At 41.3% G+C, this 25931-nt stretch overlaps 1 protein-coding gene across 6 annotated transcripts in view; it reads left to right on the forward strand.

Annotated features, from left to right (window-relative positions):
- The window catches only part of anks1b (ankyrin repeat and sterile alpha motif domain containing 1B), a 647894-nt gene that overhangs the window by 154168 nt on the left and 467795 nt on the right, over positions 1 to 25931 (forward strand). For all 6 annotated transcript variants that reach the window (XR_013548787.1, XM_078419858.1, XM_078419856.1 and 3 more), the window contains one exon: positions 23697 to 23777. Coding sequence is in view for 5 of the 6 variants with exons in the window: in XM_078419858.1 (XP_078275984.1) it covers positions 23697 to 23777 (81 nt within the window). In the remaining variant the exon portion in view is untranslated. The remainder of the gene's footprint in view (positions 1 to 23696; positions 23778 to 25931) is intronic.

The raw sequence follows: 25931 nt of genomic DNA on the forward strand, positions 1-25931 counted from the left end.
TATGATAAGGGAATAACGTTTAGCGCAAAGTCCGATCGACGATAGTCCGAGGGTGACCAAGGAGGTAAATAGTCGTTCAGCCTGGGCCTTGCATGCAGAGTGATGCCCTAATGTGCTTGAAGTGCTGTTTGATGTAATTGCAAACATCTGGTTGCCTGTGTGTATAAATGCGTTCAATCATGGAGCATTTAAAAACAGAATGGCATTCTACAACATAAAGAGTGTTTGGTTGAATTCATTCACGTAGAACAGTGAAGTGCACAGAAAAAAATATCTAGAGCATCTTTAATGAAAATACAGCATTCCCTTTTTTTGAACTGAAAATTACGTCTCAGTAATTTGGAAATCTGATTAGTCTGGAAAAAGAATGACCCCACGTACCCTTCCATGCTCAAGATGTTACTGCTCTGCTGAGCCATGACCTTGCAAATCAACTTCAGGCAATCTTGTAGCCTCCAGGTGAGCTGTATAAAAGTGAGTGAGTGACATTGCTTTGTCCTTGGTCTGCTAGTTAACATCATTGAGTGGCCTCTGTACACGAACATTTATTGAAGCCATTCTATGTACAAAAAAAGAACAGATTATTCTCATAGAACCGTCTGAATGAATTTGTAGGCCGACTAATTTTAATGAATGCACTCTAGTTGCTGCTCTGTATTCATTGCCCCGGAATGTGAGCCCTGTTCTCGGGTCTTCACAATCTCAGTTTGTGGGGGGGTGGCCTGGGTGGGATAGGTTGGGTGGGGCATTAAAAAAAAACCTTGTTTTAATTATCAAATCATAATATGTCTCAAATATTTTAAGACGCTTCTTATACCCTGATCCACCTTTTTGAAGTTCAATGCATTGAAGCACAAGCCATGCCATCAGGAAGCATATTGCACAGATTGAGATCTCCCATGCAGATGGATGAACTGACTACTTTTGGTGATATTGTTGAGTGAGAAATTTTGGCCCAACTTTTGAGTTTTTGTCATATGCTGTTCGAGCTTTGCTATTGATGGAACCATTGGAATATACTGTAAGTTGGCCTCTGTTTAACCTTTTGAAGATGGTATGGAGTGTCAGTTTCAGTTATGTACTTGAATCTTGGACTGATCTTTGGTATTGCAACTTTCTACCAATGGATGTATTACCAACAGAACCAAGTTTGCCCAGTATTCATTAAGCACTGCAATATAGCACTATCCTGCAATCTCTCTGTATGACTTTCTCTCAATTTTGGTGAATCCTTTGGGTTCCTGATATATTTTACATTCTGGTATGATTTGCCGTTCATGGCTGTGAAGACGGTACATGCATGTGCACATGTGTATGGTGCATGCATGCATGTGTCTGCTTGTTTCTGGACATGGTGCATTCGGATTCATTGATGGTGTGCAATGAGATTTTATTTTAAATGTGAACAAAATACTCGAGATGATAAACTCATTTGTGGCATCACCGTTGATGAATTATCCAGTCAAACTCTGTTTATGATGACATTTATCATCCAATGAAAATGTGCTTGCATTGCCAAACAAATAAGATTGTGGATACCACATACCTGAAATTGCTGCTGATATCTTCATTTACTTGAAGGTCTATTTTTATTTTAAAGGAATGAAACCTAAAACATTTAAAATAGGTAAAGTGGAAAAATGGCAAAACATCAAATAAACTGGCAGTGAAAATCCTCTTGCAGTGAAAAGCCAGAGGATGCCTGTTGCCTCTAATTAGTGACCTGCTGACAAAGTTACAGGATATAACACTGTTAATTTCTTAAATTGTTGTTTGGCCACAAGTGAAAAGCAAGAATTTTTCACTAGTTAGTGTGCGCATATTGGCCATCTTGCACAATGATGTCCTCAGTGACCACGTGATGTCCTCGATTGGCAAATGTATGGATCGCACTTGGTATAACTTGCATTTTGCCACAGCCAAACACTGAGTAGTGGTGCAGGTTGACTAAGCACATCATTTGTCTTGCCCTGTTTTCCATTGGCATATGTGGAAGGAAATCAGTGGTATTTTAGGAATCATTTTGATAACAATGCAGCGGTAGAGTTGCTGCTTAACAGTGCCTACATCGCCAGAGAGCCAGGTTTGATCCTGGCTACGGGTAGTCAGTACGGAGTTTGTACGTTCTCTCTGTGACCATGTGGATTTTTTCTGAGATCTTCGGTTTCCTCTAAAGACATACAGATCAATAGGTAAATTGTACAAGTGTAAATTGACCATAGGGTGTGTAGGATAGTGTTAATGTGCGGGGATTGCAGGTCGATGCGGACGGTGGGCTGAAGGGCCAGTTTCCGCTTTGTATCTCTAAACTAAACTAAATTAAGAGCTGAGAAGTCTCTTGTAGGTCTCTGAGAAAAGGGTACCCTGAAGGAATAAGATTTGACAAAAAGGAACTCCAGATGCTAGTTTATACCAAAGATGGACACAAAGCACTGGGGTAATTCAGCAGGTTAGGCTGCATCTCTGGAGAACATGGATAGGTAATGTTGCGTGTCAGGACCCTTCTTCAGACCGATCCTTAAGGAATGCTGTGTGTGGCTTGGTCATTAATCTTCCAAATAATGAAATGGAAACGATTGACAACAAGTTGAGGTCAGTGAGGCTGTTATTTGACACTGTGGAAAGAACATTGTCTTATAGTTCCTCTGGAGATTATTATTCTCTCCAAGCCAGCAGCAGATGTGCTTGTTTCAATGTTTAATATAAAGTGTACTTTGTGGTTAAATCTTGGGAAGCATGAAACGTGGAACCATGGATTTGCCAGAAAAGGCATTTTGGATATCAACCGGGTCACCTGGGAATGACATTGGACTTGTACGGAGGGAAACTCTGTGGCCAGCTTAATTCGGTGAGAGTGTGTCTGTAAAAGTCTGAAGGAAGCAGAAGCAAATAAAATAACTTGTAACAAAAAAATTCCATGTCACCCACAGATCTGAAAATGTTTCCAGAATTTTTGTGCGATTTACTTCAGCTTTAGAACTATTTTTTCCTTATTGATGGTTACAACATTTTGTTTATTTGTTCAAACGCTGAACAGTGTATTAGTATAATTGCCATTCAATTTTATTCATTAAGTGTTCATTACTGCTTCTATTGTTATTGGAATTGATGGGAAGGTGCTGATTTAAGAAATGCTTACTTAATAGTTTAGAATTTATATTCTCATCATTCAAATCAACAAATATTGAGTATTTTACATACATCATTTATCAGGGAAATTGATTAGGGAGTAAGAGGTTCATAACAGCTTGTATTCTAATTTCAAGTGCTCAGTTTTGCCCTTTAAGGCAATGCTGGATGCCTGGGAAGTATTATTTATCATCACAACCTGAATTCTTTAATAACAATTTGGGTTTGAAAAATGACCTTTGATGACGTGAAAATTTTAGATGTATATTTGTAAGGCTTTGTTTATGAATACAAATTACTACATTCAGAAACTAAGAATTTGTAGCTTTGTCTTTGCAAGCTTTGGTTGAGTTTATTAAGTGATTTAATTTACCTTGTCTTACAATTCTGTGCTTATTAATTCTACTATTCAAGTGCAGAGCCAGAAGAAGATTCAATAAAGTACTACTCCAAAGCAATCCTCTTTAGTATAATCACCATGTCAGTAAGAGCAAAACATAAAATATCAACCTCTGGAAATACTCAGCAGGTCAGGCAGTAACCATGGAGAAACAGAGTAATGGTGTCTGTGTACTGTACTATGAGACTTGAATGATCCATCTGACATAAAATGGTGGAGTAACTCTGCTTGTCAGGCAATATCTCTGGAGGACTCAGATAGGTGCTGTTTTGGGTTGGGCCTATCAGTCTGAAGAAGAGTCCTGACCCGAAACGTCACCTATCCGTGTCCTTCAGAGATATGTTCTTCCTGACCTGCTGAGTTACTCCAGCACTTTATGTTTTTATTTGTAAACCAGCATCTGTAGTTCCTTGTTTCTCTGCTGATCCATCATATGGCTTTGCATACATCTAGCAATAATGATGGTAAAATTGAGCATGATAGCTGAAGATATTGTTCAGGAAGGAACTGCAGATGCTGGTTTACACCAAAGATAGACACAAAATGCTGGATTAATTCAGCGGGAATTACTGAATTAGGCAGCATCTCTGGAGAGAAGAAATGGGTGACGTTTTGGGTTGAGATCCTTCTTCTGAGGTCTGAAGAAGGGTCTGGACCCGAAACGTCGCCCATTCCGTCTATCCAGAGATGCTGCGTGCCCCGCTGAGTTACTCCAGCATTTTATGTCTATCTTCAGCTTAAGATATTGAAACAGAAGAAAATAACTTGTCAATCATATTGTCACATAATGCTAATTTGAATGAATATAAACTTGCATGTTCTCTTCAACTTGGTTTACCTATTTATGTGAAGCTGTCTTTTCTATTCTATTTTTAAAGATAACAACAGGGGCATTTGCGTAGGTTCACCATGTTAATTCCCAGGATGGCGGGACTGACATATGATGAAAGAATGGATCGACTAGGCTTGTATACACTGGAATTTAGATGGATGAGAGGGGGTCTTATAGAAACATATAAAATTCTTAAAGGATTGGACAGGCTAGATGCAGGAAAAATGTTCCCGATGTTGGGGGAGTCCAAAACCAGGGGTCACAGTTTCCGAATAAGAGGTAGGCTATTTAGGACTGAGATGAGGAAATTTCTTTTCACCCAGAGAGTTGTGAATCTGTGGAATTCTCTGCCACAGAAGGCAGTGGAGGCCAATTCATTGGATGTATTCAAGAAAGAGTTAGATAGAGCTCCTAGGCCTAACAGAATCAAGAGATATGAGGAGAAAGCAGGAACGGGGTACTGATTTAGGATGATCATATTGAATGGCGGTGCTGGCTCAAAGGGCCGAATGACCTACTCCTGCGCCTATTTTCTATGTTCTATGGGCTATGGGAGCACTGTCATACTATGACTGGTATGAACTACAGAGGAAGGAAGACTGCAGTCTGAGGTAGATTTAATTTTCTCCCATCACAAATCATGTCTTGGGCTTTACAGGCTTCAATTTAACGATACCTTTACAATCATCCTATATTTTCCCCAAGAGTTATAAAACTAAAAATAAAACTGAGGCATAATGTTAGGCTGAATAGTCAGCATTTAAGACTCGCATGAGGGGAAAGCTTTTACGCAGAGGGTTGTAAATGTCTCAGAGGCTTAGGGGCGAGTATATTCATGGTTAGAATTGAGAGATTTCTTGGCAATAAATTAATCAGAAGAAGTGTGGATTGGGTGAGAAAGCAAGCTTGAGGCTAAGTATCAGTCATGATGTTTCAATGGTTGAGTAGGATTTGGAGACCACTTGGCCCTTTTCCTACTTCTTAAACAATTATGTTTTATTGTGTGGGTTTTGTCTGTTTCTCAGTTCTCCCAAGGGCTTCTTGCCTTGACATGTATCTTCAGCTACATTAACCCAGTGGGCATTGTTTGACTGTAGACTAAAAATCAAGTGATTAACATTGTAAAGTATATCATAGCAAGCACGGCAAATGGTGGAAATACTCAGCAAGTCAGGCATCATCCGTCCGACATTTTGGTCAGAGCAAAATTAAATCTGGTCCAATTAATTCCAAGATCCTGCATGGATAAAATGGATGAGTCAGACTCTCTGTTCATGAGTTCAGGTAGGAATGAGCCATTTATCTAATGCTAAATGCCCTATGATCAATGGCCCATTGTCACCTGAGCTCAAAAGCCCAACTGTCTACTCAGTGTGCAGTGATGAAACTGGTTGAAATAGGCAGTAGTGGTAATGGCATATAAATGTAGTCCAAAGTTTTCTCCAGTCTGACTCAGTCTCAGACTGTTCACAGTGATAGGATTAGAAAACATGTCAAGGGAAAGGGATCTCTAAAAGCGACCAACGGCAGTGGCTTCATTTGTGCTGATGAAATAGGGCATTCGTGTTAAAACTAAAGCTGTGCTTTTGCAAGAAGACAACATCGAGATGAAAAGTGGAAATGGATTATTTTCTTCTCATAAACAATTTATTCCAATTATTTTTAATAGCTCTTTTTTTGTGGCAGGCAAATCTACAGTTGTCTAAACTTTTAATTTTTGTTCAATTTGTGTCTTTGTGTAGACATTTTGTTGGCCATTTCACCTTAGTTGATTCAACGTTCCACATAAAAGCTCCAATTACTCTCTTCATCTTTTGCAAATTCCTTCTGAGTGAATGCTCCTCCTTTTACAGTGCATCCATCCTTTCTGTATTGTGGTGTTCATGACTGTTTTCATTGTTTGAGCTTTGGCCTCAGTAGGGCTATCTTTACTCTAAGCATTTATTCCTTGCTTTTATGTTCTGTGCTTCCAGATAAAGCTTATCTTCAATCGTGTACTCCCACCTCTACTGTTCTTAACACTGCACCAGTCTGCCTTCCTTGAACCTTATCTTTTCATTGTGTATTGATTTTCCAATTATTGTTCAGAAAATATCACTTCAAATTATTTTTCTCAATGGACTTCTCAGCCTGCGAGCCTTTCATGTAGACTCTCACAATTACAAATCCATAGTATCTTATGGCCCATGTGGCCCATTCTGTCAATGCCGGCCATAAGATACCAATTTTGATTAATCCCACTTACCTATCGTTTTCTAGGCCTATCGTTCTCTAGGTTAGACCATATCAGCTCCTCAAACAGAGGATTTCTGGCTCCGCCATCTTTTCAGTGAAACTCCTGCAACTCTAGGCTTGATTTAAAAAAAATCTCAACCATACTAATCTTTTTACCTTTTATCTTAAGTTTATATTTGGCAGATATTGACCTCCATACTCAGTTTCAGTTTCAGTTTAGTTAATGGTCACGTAAGGTGAAAAACTTTTGTTGCGTCTCTCCTTAGTCATCCTATTAGTTCCACAATTCACATCCATGTATCCCTGTCATTAGCATATCTTCCCCAGCCAACAATGGCCTATTGTGGACTCTACCCTTCCTGAGGTTTAGAGATGCAGCGTGGAAACAGGCCCTTTCGGCCCACCGGGTCCGCACCGACCAGCGATCCTCGCACATTAACACTATCCTATACCCACTAGGAATAATTTTTACATTTACCAAGCCAATTGACCTACATACCTGTACGTCTTTGGAGTGTGGAAGGAAACCGAAGATCTCGGAGAAAACCCACGCAGGTCACGGGGAGAACGTATAAACTCCGTACAGACAGCACCCATGGTCGGGATCGAACCCGGGTCTCCAGCGCTGCATTCACTGTAAGGCAGCAACTCCACCGCTGTGGCACCATGCCACCAACAACATGTCATCTGTTGTTGGCCCTGTTTTGTTCTGGCCTTCTCTATATTTCAATCTGAAGAATGGTTCCAACCCAAAACGTCACCTATTCCTTTTCTCCAGAGATGCTGCCTGACCTGCTGAGTTATTCCAGCATTTTGTGTCTGTCTATGTGTAAACCAGCATCTGCAGTTCCTTCCTTTACAAGTTATACTTGTTATGCTTGCTGTATTTTCTGTGTTATGGAATATTTTGGTTTTCTGATCTATTCTTTTAATGCAAAGTAAAGCAAAAAAAAAATTATTGAAGAGTACAACAAAATTGCTTCATGTCATTTTTACCTGAGCCTTCAATGCAATAATACATAAATAACATACACGGATACAATGAAAAATATGTTGAATGTCAATATTCTAACAAAAAAGTTACAAGAATTATATTTTGCAATTCAAAAAGCAGTCGTAGATGAAAGCTCAATAAATTAATAGAAACATGTTCAGTTTTAATAATGAATGCTTTGAAAATAAATTCCTGTCAGTGTTGAATGAACCATATCATTTGCTACCATTTGTTATCTTGATGTTTCTAAAAAGAGAAGTGCAAATAAATGTTCAGGTAAAGAGTCTGTATTGCCTTATTATATATGGTGATCTGTAAATTGATGAGTTCTATAAAATATCACTGATCATATGGACTTGTGGACATCATAGAGGAACAACACATATTGTAGGGAATGTGCTTTTGTGGCAAATAATTCCTGTTCATTCTAACAGTAGTTATCATGCTCCTTGTTACTCTGGCAACAGATTTACAGACATTGCATTAGACAGTTAATAAGTATAGATTCCTTCTACCCCTTCTGTCATGGGGTAAACTGACTCCCCACCCCCACCCCCTCCTCTGCAATCTTTGCACATCCCCAATCCTTTCCACTCGTCACATTAATTTCATGTTTCATGCATTTTGTGTTTTATGACTGTAGCAGAACAATTTCCCTCCTGGGATAAATAAAGTTCTATCGTATCGTATTCCATACTCTGAGGAGAGGCAACACTGCTTTCTCATTGCTGATTTTGAAGGAAGTTGCCAACAAAATCTAATGATCTTCATGTCGCATGCAACACCTTTTGCAATGCTAGCTGCTGATGTGCAACCATTCCAATATTCAAAATGCCAAGGTTTTGGGTGAATTGGCCATATTGCCAGGTATAAATGGACACATCCAGTCTGCCCATCTATTGTATCATATCCTAACAATCTGCATTCCCCAGAAACCACCTCCAATACAATAGACAATAGACAATAGACAATAGGTGCAGGAGTAGGCCATTCAGCCCTTCGAGCCAGCACCACCATTCAATGCGATCATGGCTGATCACTCTCAATCAGTACCCCGTTCCTGCCTTCTCCCCATACCCCCTCACTCCGCTATCCTTAAGAGCTCTATCCAGCTCTCTCTTGAAAGCATCCAACGAACTGGCCTCCACTGCCTTCTGAGGCAGAGAATTCCACACCTTCACCACCCTCTGACTGAAAAAGTTCTTCCTCATCTCCGTTCTAAATGGCCTACCCCTTATTCTTAAACTGTGGCCCCTTGTTCTGGACTCCCCCAACATTGGGAACATGTTATCTGCCTCTAATGTGTCCAATCCCCTAATTATCTTATATGTTTCAATAAGATCCCCCCTCATCCTTCTAAATTCCAGTGTATACAATACATGACAATGCATGTTCTATATTCTTTGATCACTTTCATTTACAGTTGAAAATATATTCTGTTTCTGAGGACAAGTTTATCTATCCTTTTGAAAAGAAAATTGAATGACATAGAAAAGCTGCATTTTACTACAGCATTTTTACAAAGCAAATTGGTTGGAGAGGAAACAAAGTGCAGAAACCCTTATGGTGCACAACTTGGAAGGGAGTATGGTACTTTCATTTACTAAGTTGAAGCAATTGAAGGAAAGAATTACAAGCCATTAAATGTGTACTTATGTGCCCATTAGAAGAAGGATTGTGCTTGTGTCAGACAGAGAGGCTATATTGTGAGCTCAGTAAAACAAATCGGTGCCTGGAAGCAAAAGGGGAATTCAGTCTGTTTCCTACTTAAACTCGTCGCAGAGCTGTCCCCCACAGGTGGAAACACTTAAAATGTAATAAAGAAGTAGCTCTATCAAATTGTACAGAAGGTGATGGAAGGATAAATGACATGAGCACAAAGTACTGCTTGGCCTTAGGTCAGCCTGCAAATGAAGAAAAGCCTTGTCCATTCACTGTTGCTGAACCATTTTATAAATGAAATAATTAGGGACCATATTCCATCAATAGTTTGCACACCAGTTGTCAATGCAGAAAAGATAGATAAGGAATTAAAGCCAATTCTCACATAAAGGGCAATTTGCTGTATCTAATGTGCACTTTCAAGAGAGGCAATTAATATATGTGGCTGACAAAACATTATTAGATTAACTAAATAAGGAGTTGAAGGAATGAGAGCAGCTTGATGTTTAAATGGGTTGAGAAGTGCTTCATCTCCCTTTTAAAATCAAAATGAGTCAGCATTTGGTCAAATTTAAAAAAAAGTAAAATGCAGTGTAGTTATTTCAATGAATCTGGGAGCTTTAGCTGTATGGATTATTTGCAATGCATTAATTTTCAAAGAATGCGTTGGAGATTATTATGTAGCTGTACTTGAAAGAAATAACTGGCATAAAACAAATAAGCTTACATGTGAATACAGTAATGATGATGAAGAATTTAAAAAAATTGAATTATGTCATTATACCAGGAAGAAATGACAGGGAGAAAAACAGATGATAACATCTTCTATATACTACAACTCTCGTTTGTTTGTTTGTTCCTGAAATACAGCCAAAATGGTACACGATGGCTGTTTAAATCTATCTCCTAGTGAGGGTGGGAGGGGGGAGAGGGAGGAGGATAAGGGGGGTTGAGGGGGATGGAGTCGGGGGGGGGGGGGAGAGGGTGCTGCAGAATGAGTGAATACAAAATGGCTTCTATGTTTCTCTCGATCACAGTTGTAGAACTTCAGAACTGTAGAGAAACCACTGTTTCAAAACTTTATGTACATCATTCAAACTTCATAGCAGAGGAGGTCTGCAAAGCTATTGTCCCCAAACTGTTGTTAAGGGTGGGCCAATTGAAAAATACAAAGTCAACATTTTTGTTACACCAGGACTTTCCTGATAATGGAACAATGCCAAATAGATCTAGAGCAGAACAAGTGACTTGTCCTATATGTGGACTACCAAGCAGTCAGTGATACATCGGGAATTTCCTCCTTTATGATATAAGATGCAACCATTTAGCTCAATGAGAGTATGCCATTTCACAAGCACTCTCATGTTCCCCAATTAATTTATTGCATTCTTTTCTCTCTTCAAGCATTCCCCCACTTATTTTTCATTCTGTTTTCTCCGTCTATCTACACTTTAGGTAATTTACAGTAGCTAAAGTGGCAATTGAGTCTTGTCTTTGAGATGTGGGAGGAAATCTATGTGGACATACAGAACCCAGAGGCCAGCATTTAAACTATGATGCCATTGTTATGCCCCATGTTAGTATGTGATCAATGCATCCAGTAGTTTCCCTTCACATGGAGACTCCATGTTTTCTTCTGCTTCATTACCGTTACTGCTTAAAACTAACTAGTTGCAGCAGAAATTAATGATCCATCTATGGACAAGAATGATATGTCACTAATACTCGTAAACTAAATTTAAATATAAATGTAAATAGAATGCTGACACTGAGACATGTATGGACTTATTTGTGGAGGTTAACTGTAACTACTTGCAACTTTGTGTTCATTAATAGCTTTGCAAACTAAGCATAATGAAAAAATGCTTCCATGCTATTAGCACCAGGAAATTGTTTCAAGCAACTTATGTTTTTCAATATGCTATGACTCTGAAAAAAATTGCTCTTATGGAAAATAAGATATTTTGTTGTCATAACGTATGGTGTATTCGAATCTTATTGTTTATTTCTACAGTCACAACTGTAAACTTCATTAACAAATAAAACCATTAGATTTCATGAATTGTTTTACCAATATTAAAAATCAATTTCTCACTGCATTGTACTTGGATGTAATTTGGTCTCTGTTTAGCCACAGCAATACGCATTACATATTTTTTGTAAATTTCAGCACTTCACAAGCTGAGGAAGTAGATATGAACAACATGAAATGGATTCTAATTAGTGACTCAGCACAGGATGACTTAATGTAGTTTATGGGAAATTGTTTCGATGAGGTTTCACTATTAAAGAGCTAGATAGAGCTCTTAAGGATAGCGGAGTCAGGGGGTATGGGGAGAAGGCAGGAACGGGGTACTGATTGAGAATGATCAGCCATGATCACATTGAATGGCGGTGCTGGCTCGAAGGGCCGAATGGCATCCTCCTGCACCTATTGTCTATTGTGTATTGACTATTACAGATGAATAATTTATAACTGGAGTTCCTGACAGAAAATTCCCTTCAGAAACATAAGCTGCATTTCAACAAGGATGCGCCAGGACCCTGCTCTTGAGATGTGGTATCACTTGCAAGATTGATATATTGTCCCGCTTAATTATAACAGAGTGGCTTGCTATGCTGTTACAAAAATGCAACCAAAAATGCAGAAGATAGATTGCAAGATAAGCAGGGATTTTGCTTGATTGGCTTTATAGGTAAAGGATACTTGCAGTGGATCTTGTAGATGAGCTGCAGAAGAAGCAGCATGAATAGGTGGCATTTCATATTTCCTGCTTTCATGTGTATTCATTAACATTTTATTAAGTGGATGTTGAGAATATCCTGAATTTTCCTTCTATAAAAACTATATTTGGCACTCTGTATCTTTGAGAACTATCTCCCCCTTTGCTCTTCTAACTGTAGTTGAGTTTGACTTCATTGTATTTATGTGTAATATTATCTGATCTGATTGGGTAGCATGCAAAACAAAGCTGTACTTGATACAAGTGACAATAATAAACCTAAATCTGAAACGATAGCTGAATGGTCATTGAAACAGGTTCCCAATCACCCCCACACCCCATTCACTCTCAGCTGTGAGCAATCCCATCGGTATTTCTGAGGAATGTTTGGTATCCTGTTGTTGCTGTGGGTCTGCAGAAGACTTTCACTTTGTTTTTTTAGATTTGGAGGTGGAATAATGTTTCGGATTCCAGGAATCAACAATTTTACAAATTCAGATTTTAAAGGGTTTTGAAGAGAAAAATAATATTTTGTGGAATGAGGTGAAAGAAATATTTAAATTGTCTTTCTTTGCCCCTCCAATGCTGTTAGCTGTGGTTTCATTGATAGCACAATCGCATCCTTGTTCATCCCAGTGGCTCGAGCACAAGAATTTAGACTGGCATCTCAATGTCTTGCTGAGAGAATATTGCATAGTTGAAGATGCTGCTTTTCCTGAGGAATTAAATCAAGGCCACTCCATCAGCTGGATGTAAAAGTTCCCATGTCTTTATTTCAAAGAGTAAGGAGGTTATTGTATCACTCTTAGAAGAGGAGAGCAACAAATTATTTTAATTCTTGTCATCAGTTCCCCTTTAAATCCCCCAAATCTTAAAAGATTGCACTGTAAAATCTACATTGTTGGTGAGTTAGTCTGAAAGTTGTTGATGTTAGAGTGTCAATAACAATGATCAAATGTGCTGTCTGTACGGAGTTTGTACGTTCTCCCCGTGACTTGCGTGGGTTTTCTCTGAGATCTTCGGTTTCCTCCCACACTCCAAAAACGTACAGGTTTATAAGTTGTATAAGAAAATAACTGCAGATGCTGGTACAAATCGATTTATTCACAAAATGTAGGAGTAACTCAGCAGGTCAGGCAGCATCTCGGGAGAGAAGGAATGGGTGACGTTTCGGGTCGAGACCCTTCTTCACCCATTCCTTCTCTCCCGAGATGCTGCCTGACCTGCTGAGTTACTCCAGCATTTTGTGAATAAACAGGTTTATAAGTTAATTGGCTTGGTAAAATGTAAAAATTGTCCCTAGTGGGTGTAGGATAGTGTTAATATGCGGGGATCGCTGGTCGGCACTGACCCGGTGGGCCGAAGGGCCTGTTTCTGTGCTGCAGCTCTAAACTAAACTAATCTGTGGTAAAAGAAACAGTTAACATTTCAGATGAGGGATCCTTCTTCGGACTTGAGAAAGAGACAAATATATTAGTTCAGGTAGCTGTAAAATAGGGATGAATTTCTCTGATAGACTGGACACATATGGTAGGTGAGATAAGATCATAAGATACAGAAGTAGAAATAGGCCATTTGGCCCATCTAGTCTGCTCTGCCATTCGATCATGGCTGGTCTATTTTTCCCTCTCAACCCCCTTCTTTCTTCTCCCCGTAACCTTTGAGTCCCTAACTAATCAAGAACCTAGAAGGGTCTCGATAGTTTCTGTGCAAATTAATTCCACAGATACATCACACTCTGTAAAATAAATTCCTCCTTATCTCCATTCTAAGGGTACATCCTTTTATTCTGAGGCTGTGCCCTCTGGTTTTAGACTCTCTCACTACTGGAAATAACCTCTCCACATCCACTTTATCTGGGCCTTTCATTATTCAATAGTTTAGTTTAGTTATACAGCATGGAAACAGGCCCTTCGGCCCACCGAGTCCGCACTGACCAGCGATCCTGCTCTGCAACACTATCCTACACAACTAGGGACAATTTACACTTATACCAAGCCCATTAACCTACAAACCTGTATGTCTTTGGAAATGTGGGAGGAAACCGAAGATCTCGGTGAAAACCCATGCGGTCACGGGGAGAACATACAAACTCTGTACAGACAGCACCCATAGTTGGGATTGAACCCGGGTCTCTAGTGTTGCAAGCGCTGTCAGGCAGCAACTCTACTGCTGTTCCACCGTGCCACCCTCAATGTAATTTATTGCTAGTGTAGTTCTGACATATTGGGACATATTCAATAGAACAGACCATAGGCAACGATGGAAAAGAAAATAGACAATAGACAATAAGTGCAGGAGTAGGCCATTGGGTCCTTCGAGCCAGCACCACCATTCAATGTGATCATGGCTGATCATTCTCAATCAGTACCCCGTTCCTGCCTTCTCCCCATACCCTCTGACTCCGCTACCCTTAAGAGCTCTATCTAGCTCTGCCTTGGCCTCCACTGCCTTCTGAGGCAGAGAATTCCACAGATTTACAACTCTCTGACTGAAAAAGTTTTTCCTCATCTCCGTTCTAAATGGCCTACCCCTTATTCTTAAACTGTGGCCCCTGGTTCTGGGCTCCCCCAACATTGGGAACATGTTTCCTACCTCTAACTTGTCCAACCCCTTAATAATCTTATATGTTTCGATAAGATCCCCTCTCATCCTTCTAAATTCCAGTGTATACAAGCCTAGTCACTCCAGTCTTTCAACATATGACAGTCCCGCCATTCCGGGAATTAACCTAGTAAACGTACGCTGCACGCCCTCAGTAGCAAGAATAAATAAATGATAGCTGTTGGAAATGTTTCTTAAAAAGACAAAATAAATAGAATGGTTATCTAAAGATAGAGAATGAGATATTAAGCCTGGAAGCTGCATTATGTGGTGTTGTTTCTCATGCATGCGTTGTGTCTTGTTGTAACAGCACAGGAGGCCACAGGCAGTTAATTAAAATGGTTGCAACTAGAAGCTTTGGTTCCTGTGGATTGAGCACAGCTGCTGCCCAAAGTGGTCACCATACCCACATTTGCTTTGGCCAGTGTACAGGAGAGCGGCATGGTGACACAGCGCTAGAGTTGCTGCCTTGCTCCCACACTCCAAAGATGTACAGGTTTGTAGGCTGATTGGCTTGGTACAATTGTAAAATTGTCCCCAGAGTATGTAGGATAGTGTTGGTGTGCGGGGATTGCTGGTCGGCACAGACTCGGTGGGGTGAAGGGCCTGTTTTCACGCTGTATCTCTACACTAAACTAAACAGAAGACCATTATGTGAGCACCACGTGGACTACTCTAGATTGGAAGTAGTGCAGGTGAAGAGGTAAAAGGAGAGATGTTACACTTTTAATGACTGCTTGAGACAATAGACAATAGACAATAGACAATAGGTGCAGGAGTAGGCCATTCAGCCCTTCGAGCCAGCACCGCCATTCAATGCGATCATGGCTGATCACTATCAATCAGTACCCCGTTCCTGCCTTCTCCCCATACCCCCTCACTCCGCTATCCTTAAGAGCTCTATCCAGCTCTCTCTTGAAAGCATCCAACGAACTGGCCTCCACTGCCTTCTGAGGCAGAGAATTCCACACCTTCACCACCCTCTGACTGAAAAAGTTCTTCCTCATCTCCGTTCTAAATGGCCTACCCCTTATTCTCAAACTGTGGCCCCTTGTTCTGGACTCCCCCAACATTGGGAACATGTTATCTGCCTTTAATGTGTCCGATCCCCTAATTATCTTATATGTTTCAATAAGATCCCCCCTCATCCTTCTAAATTACAGTGTATACAAGCCCAATCGCTCCAGCCTTTCAACATACGACAGTCCCGCCATTCCGGGAATTAATCTAGTGAACCTACGCTGCACGCCCTCCATAGCAAGAATATCCTTCCTCAAATTTGGAGACCAAAACTGCACACAGTACTCCAGGTGCGGTCTCACCAGGGCCCGGTACAACTGTAGAAGGACCTCTTTGCTCCTATACTCAACTCCTCTTGTTACGAAGGCCAACATTCCATTGGCTTTCTTCACTGCCTGCTGAACCTGCATGCTTCCTTTCATTGACTGATGCACTAGGACACCCAGATCTCGTTGAACTCCCCCTCCTCCTAACTTGACACCATTCAGATAATAATCTGCCTTTCTATTCTTACTTCCAAAGTGAATAACCTCACACTTATCTACATTAAACTGCATCTGCCATGTATCCGCCCACTCACACAACCTGTCCAGGTCACCCTGCAGCCTTATTGCATCTTCCTCACAATTCACACTACCCCCCAACTTAGTATCATCTGCAAATTTGCTAATGGTACTTTTAATCCCTTCGTCTAAGTCATTAATGTATATCGTAAATAGCTGGGGTCCCAGCACCGAACCTTGCGGTACCCCACTGGTCACTGCCTGCCATTCCGAAAGGGACCCATTTATCCCCACTCTTTGCTTTCTGTCTGTTAACCAATTTTCTATCCATGTCAGTACCCTACCCCCAATACCATGTGCCCTAATTTTGCCCACTAATCTCCTATGTGGGACCTTGTCGAAGGCTTTCTGAAAGTCGAGGTACACCACATCCACTGACTCTCCCTTGTCAATTTTCCTAGTTACATCCTCAAAAAATTCCAGTAGATTTGTCAAGCATGATTTCCCCTTCGTAAATCCATGCTGACTCGGAACGATCCCGTTACTGCTATCCAAATGCTCAGCAATTTCGTCTTTTATAATTGACTCCAGCATTTTCCCCACCACTGATGTCAGACTAACTGGTCTATAATTACCCGTTTTCTCTCTCCCTCCTTTCTTAAAAAGTGGGATAACATTTGCTATTCTCCAATCCACAGGAACTGATCCTGAATCTATAGAACATTGAAAAATGATCTCCAATGCTTCCACTATTTCTAGAGCCACCTCCTTAAGTACTCTGGGATGCAGACCATCAGGCCCTGGGGATTTATCAGCCTTCAGTCCCATCAGTCTACCCAAAACCATTTCCTGCCTAATGTGGATTTCCTTCAGTTCCTCCATCACCCTAGGTTCTCCAGCCCCTAGAACATTTGGGAGATTGTGTGTATCTTCCTCAGTGAAGACAGATCCAAAGTAACGGTTTAACTCGTCTGCCATTTCTTTGTTCCCCATAATAAATTCCCCTGCTTCTGTCTTCAAGGGACCCACATTTGCCTTGACTATTTTTTTCCTCTTCACGTACCTAAAAAAACTTTTGCTATCCTCCTTTATATTATTGGCTAGTTTACCCTCGTACCTCATCTTTTCTCCTCGTATTGCCTTTTTAGTTAACTTTTGTTGCTCTTTAAAAGAGTCCCAATCCTCTGTCTTCCCACTCTTCTTTGCTATGTTATACTTCCTCTCCTTAATTTTTATGCTGTCCCTGACTTCCCTTGTCAGCCACAGGTGTCTCTTACTCCCCTTAGAGTCTTTCCACCTCTTTGGAATAAATTGATCCTGCAACCTCTGCATTATTCCCAGGAATACCTGCCATTGCTGTTCTACCGTCTTCCCTGCTAGGGCCTCCTTCCAATCAATTTTGGCCAGCTCCCGCCTCATGCCTCTGTAATCCCCTTTGCTATACTGTAATACCGACACTTCCGATTTTCCCTTCTGCCTTTCCATTTGCAGAGTAAAACTTATCATGTTGTGATCACTGCCTCCTAATGGCTCTTTTACCTCTAGTCCCCTTATCAGATCAGGATCATTACACAACACTAAATCCAGAATTGCCTTCTCCCTGGTAGGCTCCAGTACAAGCTGTTCTAAGAATCCATCTCGAAGGCACTCTACAAACTCTCTTTCCTGGGGTCCATTTCCAACCTGATTTTCCCAGTCTACCTGCATGTTGAAATCTCCCATAACCACCGTAGCATTACATTTTTGACACGCCAATTTTATCTCCTGATTTAACTTGCACCCTAAGTCGAGGCTACTGTTTGGGGGCCTATAGATAACTCCCATTAGGGTCTTTTTACCCTTACAATTTCTCATTTCTATCCATACTGATTCAACATCTCCTGATTCTATGTCACCCCTTGCAAGGGAATGAATATCATTCCTTACCATCAGAGCAACCCCACCCCCTCTGCCCACCTGTCTGTCTTTTCTATACGTTGTGTACCCCTGAATATTCAGTTCCCAGCCCTGGTCCTCTTGTAGCCATGTCTCAGTGATCCCTACAACATCATACTTGCCCATGACTAACTGAGCCTCAAGCTCATCCACTTTATTTTTTATACTACGCGCATTTAAGTACAACACTTTAACTTCTGTATTTACCTCCCCTCTCACATCGTTCACAATTGGCCCTGCCCTTAATTTCTTTTCCGCTCTAGAACTTCTGTTCCCATTCTTCCGAGAGTCTTTTGCAATATCTCCTGTATTCCCTTTTACCTCATCTTCATATTCACAATTTGTTAACCCCTCCCCCCCACTACTTAGTTTAAAGCCACAGGTGTCACACTAGCAAACCTGCCTGCCAGAATGTTTGTCCCCCTGCTGTTAAGATGCAACCGTATGACATGGATTAGTAGGTGGGGTTGGAAGTGCAAGAGAAGGAGCAATCCTGATGAATTGCTGAAAGGGAAAGGAAGGGGAATATGTGTATTGTCAAGGAATCTTGTGGCAGCTATTGGAAATTATGAAGGATGATCGTGAACATTGAATGCAGAGACTGTTGGGGTGGAGGGTCAGAACCACAGGAACTTCTCATGTCTGGGAGGAAAATGGATGAGAGTAGTGATGCAGGCAAGGACTGTCCACTGGACATTAAACTACAGTTATTGAAGAGGGACGACATTTCAGTGGCATCCATGCAGAATGCCTCATGTAGATGAGATGACTTTCCCTTGCCAGCAGACTGCAGTGCTGGAAATCTCAAAATCAAATCAAGGCTTAGTCACAACGACAGCATTGGAAGGATAATAAGGGAAGACATTGTCAGACAATTCACTCCAAAGATTGTGGCCACACTAACTACCAATACCTAACTCCAAAACTTGGATTTCAGTATATAAGAAATAATTTTAGCCACAGGACCTCATTTTATGCATCCTTCAGAGTAGTTCCTTCGGCCCAAACCTTTTAAACCACTTCACAAATGTTCACTGTCATCAAGCTGTCACATAGATGTCAGGATGTTTGGTGATAAATGAATAATGTTGTAAGGACATTTCAAACCCTTTAGGTAAAATTCTATGATTGCAAGCTGCAAGAATCAGTCAATGTTAAAGCTTGATTGAAAAGTGACAATTACCATTCACACTACATACGAGTCAGAGGATAACCTCTTTCAATAAGAAAACCTCTTTAGCAATTCCTTGCGATTTTCATTCGGATTGCCATCACTGATTTCCCCACCAACAGCATACCGCAGATCACCACGAATGAAAGGTGTATCTATTGTAAAAGCAATGAGAAACTCGCCTCAGTCTGAAGAAGGGTCTCGAGCCGAATCTTTTCTCCAGAGATGCTGCCTGACATGTTGAGTTACTCCAGCTTTTTGCGTCCATACTTGACAAAGAGTTGCTCTGAAGTTATAGCTGCAGTCCTTCTCGTGACTTGGTTGCTGGTCCGATCTCTCCTGCCTTATCTTTCCTTCCTATCTAACCCCACCTTCCTAGTACACCATGTTTATAGATTTGAGAAGTAAGGATCACAATAGAATCTACACCCCTAATTACTGTAGCATTAAATGGTATATTTTCTAATCATAAAATTATTATCAGGTAGTACTCACTTATGTTTGAGATCAGACCATGATTAGTCTTATAATCTGGCATGAAATATCACCATTTAAATATTTTTGTCGAATCTAAATTAAATTACAGTGCATAACTGCCTCCAATCCTAACATCTAACATTGTAGATTGGAATTATCAGTACAGATAAATTGCCAGTCCATACTATTTATTATTCTCAACTGATGTGAAGTCAAGCCTCAGCAATGGTGCTTCTTGTGGCTACGATACGATACGATAGAACATTATTTATCCCAGGAGGGAAATTAGAGGGCTAATGAGGTGATCTAGTCACACTGCAGAATTTTTGGATCCCTTCTATTTTCGTCTATATATATGCAGAATGTCGGCAGTATTTATAGATTGATGGGGTGACTAGATTTGCACACTGGTGTTGCAGGCAATACTGAATGAATTTGTTGAAATGCTTCAAGACTGATGTATTCAAGAAAGAGTTAGATATAGCACTTAGGGCTAACGGAATCAAGGGATATGGGGAGAAAGCAGGGAGGGAGGGAGGAAAAATGGAGGGAGGCAGGGAGAGTGAGGGGAGGGACGGAGAGTGAGGGGAGGGAGGGATGGAGGGAAGGATGTATAATGTCATTATACATTAATGATTTGGACGAAGGGATTAAAAGTACCAGTAGCAAATTTGCAGATGATACAAAGCTGGGTGGTAGTGTGAACTGTGAGGAAGATGCTATGAGGTTGCAGGGTGACTTGGACAGGTTGTGTGAGTGGGCGGATGCATGGCAGATGCAGTTTAATGTGGATAGGTGTGAGGTTATCCACTTTGGTGGTAAGAATAGGAAGGCAGATTATTATCTGAATGGTGTCAAATTAGGAAAAGGGGATGTACAACGAGATCTGGGTGTCCTAGTGCATCAGTCACTGAAAGGAAGCATGCAGGTACAGCAGGCAGTGAAGAAAGCCAATGGAATGTTGGCCTTCATAACAAGAGGAGTTGAGTATAGGAGCAAAGAGGTCCTTTTGCAGTTGTACAGGGCCCGAGTGAGACCGCACCTGGAGTACTGTGTGCAGTTTTGGTCTCCAAATTTGAGGAAGGATATTCTTGCTATTGAGGGCTTACTAGGTTTACTAGGTTAAATCCCGGAATGGCGGGACTGTCGTATGTTGAAAGACTGGAGCGACTAGGCTTGTATACACTGGAATTTAGAAGGATGAGAGGGGATCTTATCGAAACATATAAGATTATTAAGTGGTTGGACACGTTAGAGGCAGGAAACATGTTCCCAATGTTGGGGGAGTCCAGAACCAGGGGCCACAGTTTAAGAATAAGGGGTAGGCCATTTAGAACGGAGATGAGGAAAAACAACTGAGAGAGTTGTAAATCTGTGGAATTCTCTGCCTCGGAAGGCAGTGGAGGCCAATTCTCTGAATGCATTCGAGAGAGCTAGATAGAGCTCTTAAGGATAGCGGAGTCAGGGGGGTATGGGGAGAAGGCAGGAACGGGGTACTGATTGAGAATGATCAGCCATGATCACATTGAATGGTGGTGCTGGCTCGAAGGGCTGAATGGCCTACTCCTGCATCTATTTTCTTTGTTTCAATGCCAGCGCAATACACCAGTTGAATCCCTGTTACGTTGTCACAACACAGTATGTTCGAGAATTATGGAATAATGATCTGAGGACTTATCAGTGAGGTCTTGTTCTAGAGAGTTGGTAGACCGACAATTTAAAGTAATATATTTTCTTCCTTTTGCCGGATTTTCAGCTAATATTTTTCCGCTGTTTCCTCATGCTCTCCTGCAAGTGGTCTTCTGCCTTGCGACGAAGTGGCTGATATTTCCTGGCTGTGTTACTTCCTTCCCACTCCCCCTCTCCCTGGTCCCTGTCTTGCTAGCATTTATAATTAATTTTCCATAATAATTTAACCACTTAACCATAGATTAAAGCACATTCTCTGGAGGCAGTGAACTAATATCATCAACTACAGCTTGCCCATTGATATTAAAAATCTGGAAGTTATTTTGTTGCCAAGCTGTTGCTAACCTTATGTTGTTATCAAACTTGTTGTCCCTTTGTAGATTTTCTGTAGTTGAGCAGAACTATTTTTAAGTTGTTGATGCAAAATAAATTTGATAATTGCTAAGTATTAAATATTCAGAAAGCTGTCATTAATTACATGGTGCTAAGGAAGTATTTGGATCATTTTAATTTCTCGGAAGTGAATGGTATTCAAAAAACTACAGATTTGGTTTAGTGGATCAAAAGCATCAACACAAGGAGCCACACACTGGTCTTTGATGGGACACTGGAGAAGGCCAATGATGGACTCATCTGAGTGGGAGGGGAATGAGAAATTAAACAGGCAAGTGACCGGAAGCTCAGCATCACACTGGAGGACTGAATGGAAATGTTCTGCAAAGCATCAGCTAATCTGCACTTGGTTTCTCTGATGATTGTAAACTCTGAGTGCAGTATACCGGATTGTAAGAGGTGCAGGTGAATCAGTGCTTCATCTGCAAAGATTGTTTGAGTCTGAGGATAAGGAGAAGGGACAAATGAGATGGGCAGGTATTGAAGATAGACACAAAAGGCTGGAGTAACTCAGCGGGACAGGCAGCATCTCTGGGGAGAAGGAATGGGTGACATTTCGGGTCCAGACCATTCATTCTTCAGGTATTGAAGTTACATGTCACAAAAAGGACAATGATTGGTGGAGAAAGAGGAACAAGTTGTGAAGGGAAGGTGTGAAAGTCGAAATTGGAAAGGAAGGCATGTCCGATGGTGGAATCTTGTTGTAGAGGCAGAAATTAGGGAGGATAATCCATTGAATGTGGAAACTAGTGACGTAAAATGTGAGAAAGGATCTGAATTTACATTTATGAGGTGCTAATTTTGGCACCTTCAGTTTGGTCACTCCAAATCCTCAGGTTGTGCTCTTGATTATTCTTTGCACTAAGTTTTGAAAAACGATGAAAGATCTTTGATTTTTGTAAAATATTTTTCATATGGTTGCAGAACTGAATTCCAATAAGATTAAAGAAAGTAATTATGTCATTTGTTAATCATTTGAGACCAGTTGTAAAAATATTCAACAAAGATTGCTGTCCAAACGATTATAGTTGAGCAGCTGTTCTTTAAGAATAGAAAGTGCTGCAGAAATCATGTTTTGGTCCCATGTGACTCTTTCCAGAGGCGGTGAAAGAGACGGGTTGGGTGGTTCAAACACTGCAGATGAAATTGATGCTCCAGTAAAAATATCCACAGTATTAGAAAATTCATGTACTTTAGCAAATTAAAGAAAAGTACATCTAAGAACAGGATCTTGCCTAACATTAGCAGATCCAAAGATTAGTGATGGAATATATTTTATCTTTTAACATTTTATTGTTAGATTTATGTGGTTTTCATAATACTGGATGAAAAAACTTTTTTTTGGATGAAAAACATTTTTTTCATCTTGACCTCTGCAAAAAAAACCATACAGGAGTTTCAAGCAACATCTCACACTGGGAATGGATGTTTAGCAGCCAAATGGCATTTAACTTTTGAAGTGGAAAGTAATGCCCCAGTGAAATGATCAGAAGACCCAGCACAGTCGAGCAGATGAAACCGATGAGAGATTTGTTCTTGCTAAATATTGGTGGAACTTAATACAGGAGCATCTTGAGTCAGGCCATTTTTTTCAGATCTAGGCTGTGTTACCTTTATAATTTAATAATGTTTATATCACCTCAACTGAATTGAATGAGAATCAATACATACATGAAAACTTGAACTATCATCAACGTGAAATGTCCTGTTAAGGAGAGTTACACTTGGTTTTAGGAATTTTGTGCACTTTCTGATAACCTTTTTATAATGTGATTAGCTGGCAATTAATACCACTTCAGTTTGATCTATCAATATTTCAGGGGCTCAGAATAATTGCCCCTTGTATTACGCATGTGAATTAATTTGATAAATGATTGTAACCTTATTTCATGAGAAAGGTTCAGCTTTTATTTTTGTCTTTCCTTCCAGCATTTGGCGGGGACCCAATGTCAACTGTACGGACACCTCTGGTTATACAGCCTTACATCATGCTGCTTTGAATGGACACAAGTAAGTATTGGGAAATGCACTTTTAAAAAGATACTAATATATAGTAAACCCTCTTTATTACATACCTCTATATAACGGACTTTGGTTATAGCGGACGGATCTACCGACCTTCACTGCCACCCCCGGCTACCGATGCCACCAGTGGGCCCGCACCGCCTCCCCGGCCACTTTCAGGCTAGATCTACCGACCTTCACCGCGAGGCTGGGCTGCCGAGGCTGGTTTGCACCGCCTCCCCAGCCACTTTCAGGCCAGGCTGTTGTCGCCAACCCTGACCCGCACCACCTCTCTGGCCGCTTCCAGGCCAGACCTACTGATCTTCACCGCCAGGCTGGGTTGTCAATGCCGGCTTGCACCTCCTCCCCGGGTGCCTCCAGGCCAGACCTACTGCCAGCACCCCGGCCCCCACAGCTAGGGTTGCCAACTGTCCCATATTAGCCAGGACATCCCGTATTTTGGGCTAAATTGGTTTGTCCTGTACGGGACTGCCCTTGTCCCGTATTAGGCCCGGGGGGCGCTGTAGGCCCAGACACTGGTGGCCCGGACACTGTAGGCCCAGACACTGTTGGCCCGGACACTGTAGGCCCGGACACTGTAGGCCTGGACACTGTAGGCCCGGACCGTGTAAACTCGGACACTATAGGCCCATGGGCCGTCTAACGGAGGTTGCGTAGCAACCCACCTCCCGGCCCGGGCGGCCGCCAATGATGGAGCGGGAGCATGTGGTTGCTGGCTGGGTGAGGTCGCGTGGGGCGCGGGGCGGTGACGTCACCTTGTCCCTTATTTGGGAGTGAGATAGTTGGCACCCCTACCCACAGCTTCCTCGGCCACTTTCAGGCCGCGCCTGCCATCGCTTCCACCCACCCTCACCTGCAATCCACCCGCCCAGTAGCTGAGGCCAATGGCTTGACTGAAGCTCGTCTCTCCCCCGGCTGCCAGCAGACTGGGGCCGTCAACTACCCTCGACTCCAGGCCCAGTTCCAGAATTGGAAAAAGGGTCTCGACCCAAAATGTCAACTATTCATATTCCCCAATGATGCTGCCTGACCTGCTGAGTAATTCCAGAACTTTGTGCCCTTTTGTGTATTAACTAACATCTGCATGACTTTGTTTCTACCATTTATACAATGATTCGGTATTACTCTGTAATCCCGTACTCGGTTATATCAGATAGTCGGCAATAATGGACACCAACCCCCTCCTCCCCCTCCCCTATGGTCCATTATAACCAGGACGTAAATGAATACGATCGATCATTCTTATGATTTTTCTCCTCTTAAAATAAAAGTCCGGCTTCTTCCATGCAGCCTTGTGGACTGTACAGAACATACATCACAATACAGAGAATATATATCTTTTCTAGGCCAGCAGCATGTTTAATTGTCAATGTACCGTACAAATTCTTACTTGCAGCAGCATAACAGACCTGCAATCACACAATACACAAAGATAATATATAAAATGAACAAAAAAACAATAAATTAATAACCACAATACAAGTGCCAAAAAAAAAATCCCCAAAGTCCTTTATGCAACCAAAGACAGTCGATAAATATTCATAGCTGAGGATAGTGTTGTGTAATGTTAAAGAGCCTGATGGTTGTTGGGAAGCAGCTATTCTTGATCCTGGTGGTCATGGTTTTCAGACTCCATTGATAATTTCCTTGATGGTTGGAATGAAATGAGAGTGTAGACAAAGCAAGTGTATTTATTGAGTCAATAACCTATCCCTAATGAACAATGTGTATAAAAATGAGTCATGCCACATGGAGACCAAGGAAGAAAGCAGAAAACCAGAGCGATGGCATAGTCAAAATTAAAACAATGGTAGACACAAAATGCTGGAGTAACTCAGCGGGACAAACAGCATCTCTGGAGAGAAGGAATGGGTGACATTTCCGGTCGAGACCATTCTTCAGACCCGTCACTCCAGAGATGCTGCCTGTCCCGCTGAGTTACTCCAGCATTTTGTGTCTATCTTCGGTTTAAACCAGCATCTGCAGTTCTATCCTCCACATTAAAACAATGGTACCTGATTGGTTTGCAAACAGTGGTATAAAAATTGCTCTTGAAAGGTGTCACTGGAACAGAACCAGATTTACTTAAAGTGAGTGGAAAGAATGAAACATTAAAATGATGGAACAAATTTAAAGCCC

This window comes from Rhinoraja longicauda, chromosome 23 (genome assembly GCF_053455715.1).
Source record: "Rhinoraja longicauda isolate Sanriku21f chromosome 23, sRhiLon1.1, whole genome shotgun sequence".
NCBI classification, from domain to species: Eukaryota; Metazoa; Chordata; class Chondrichthyes; order Rajiformes; family Arhynchobatidae; genus Rhinoraja; species Rhinoraja longicauda.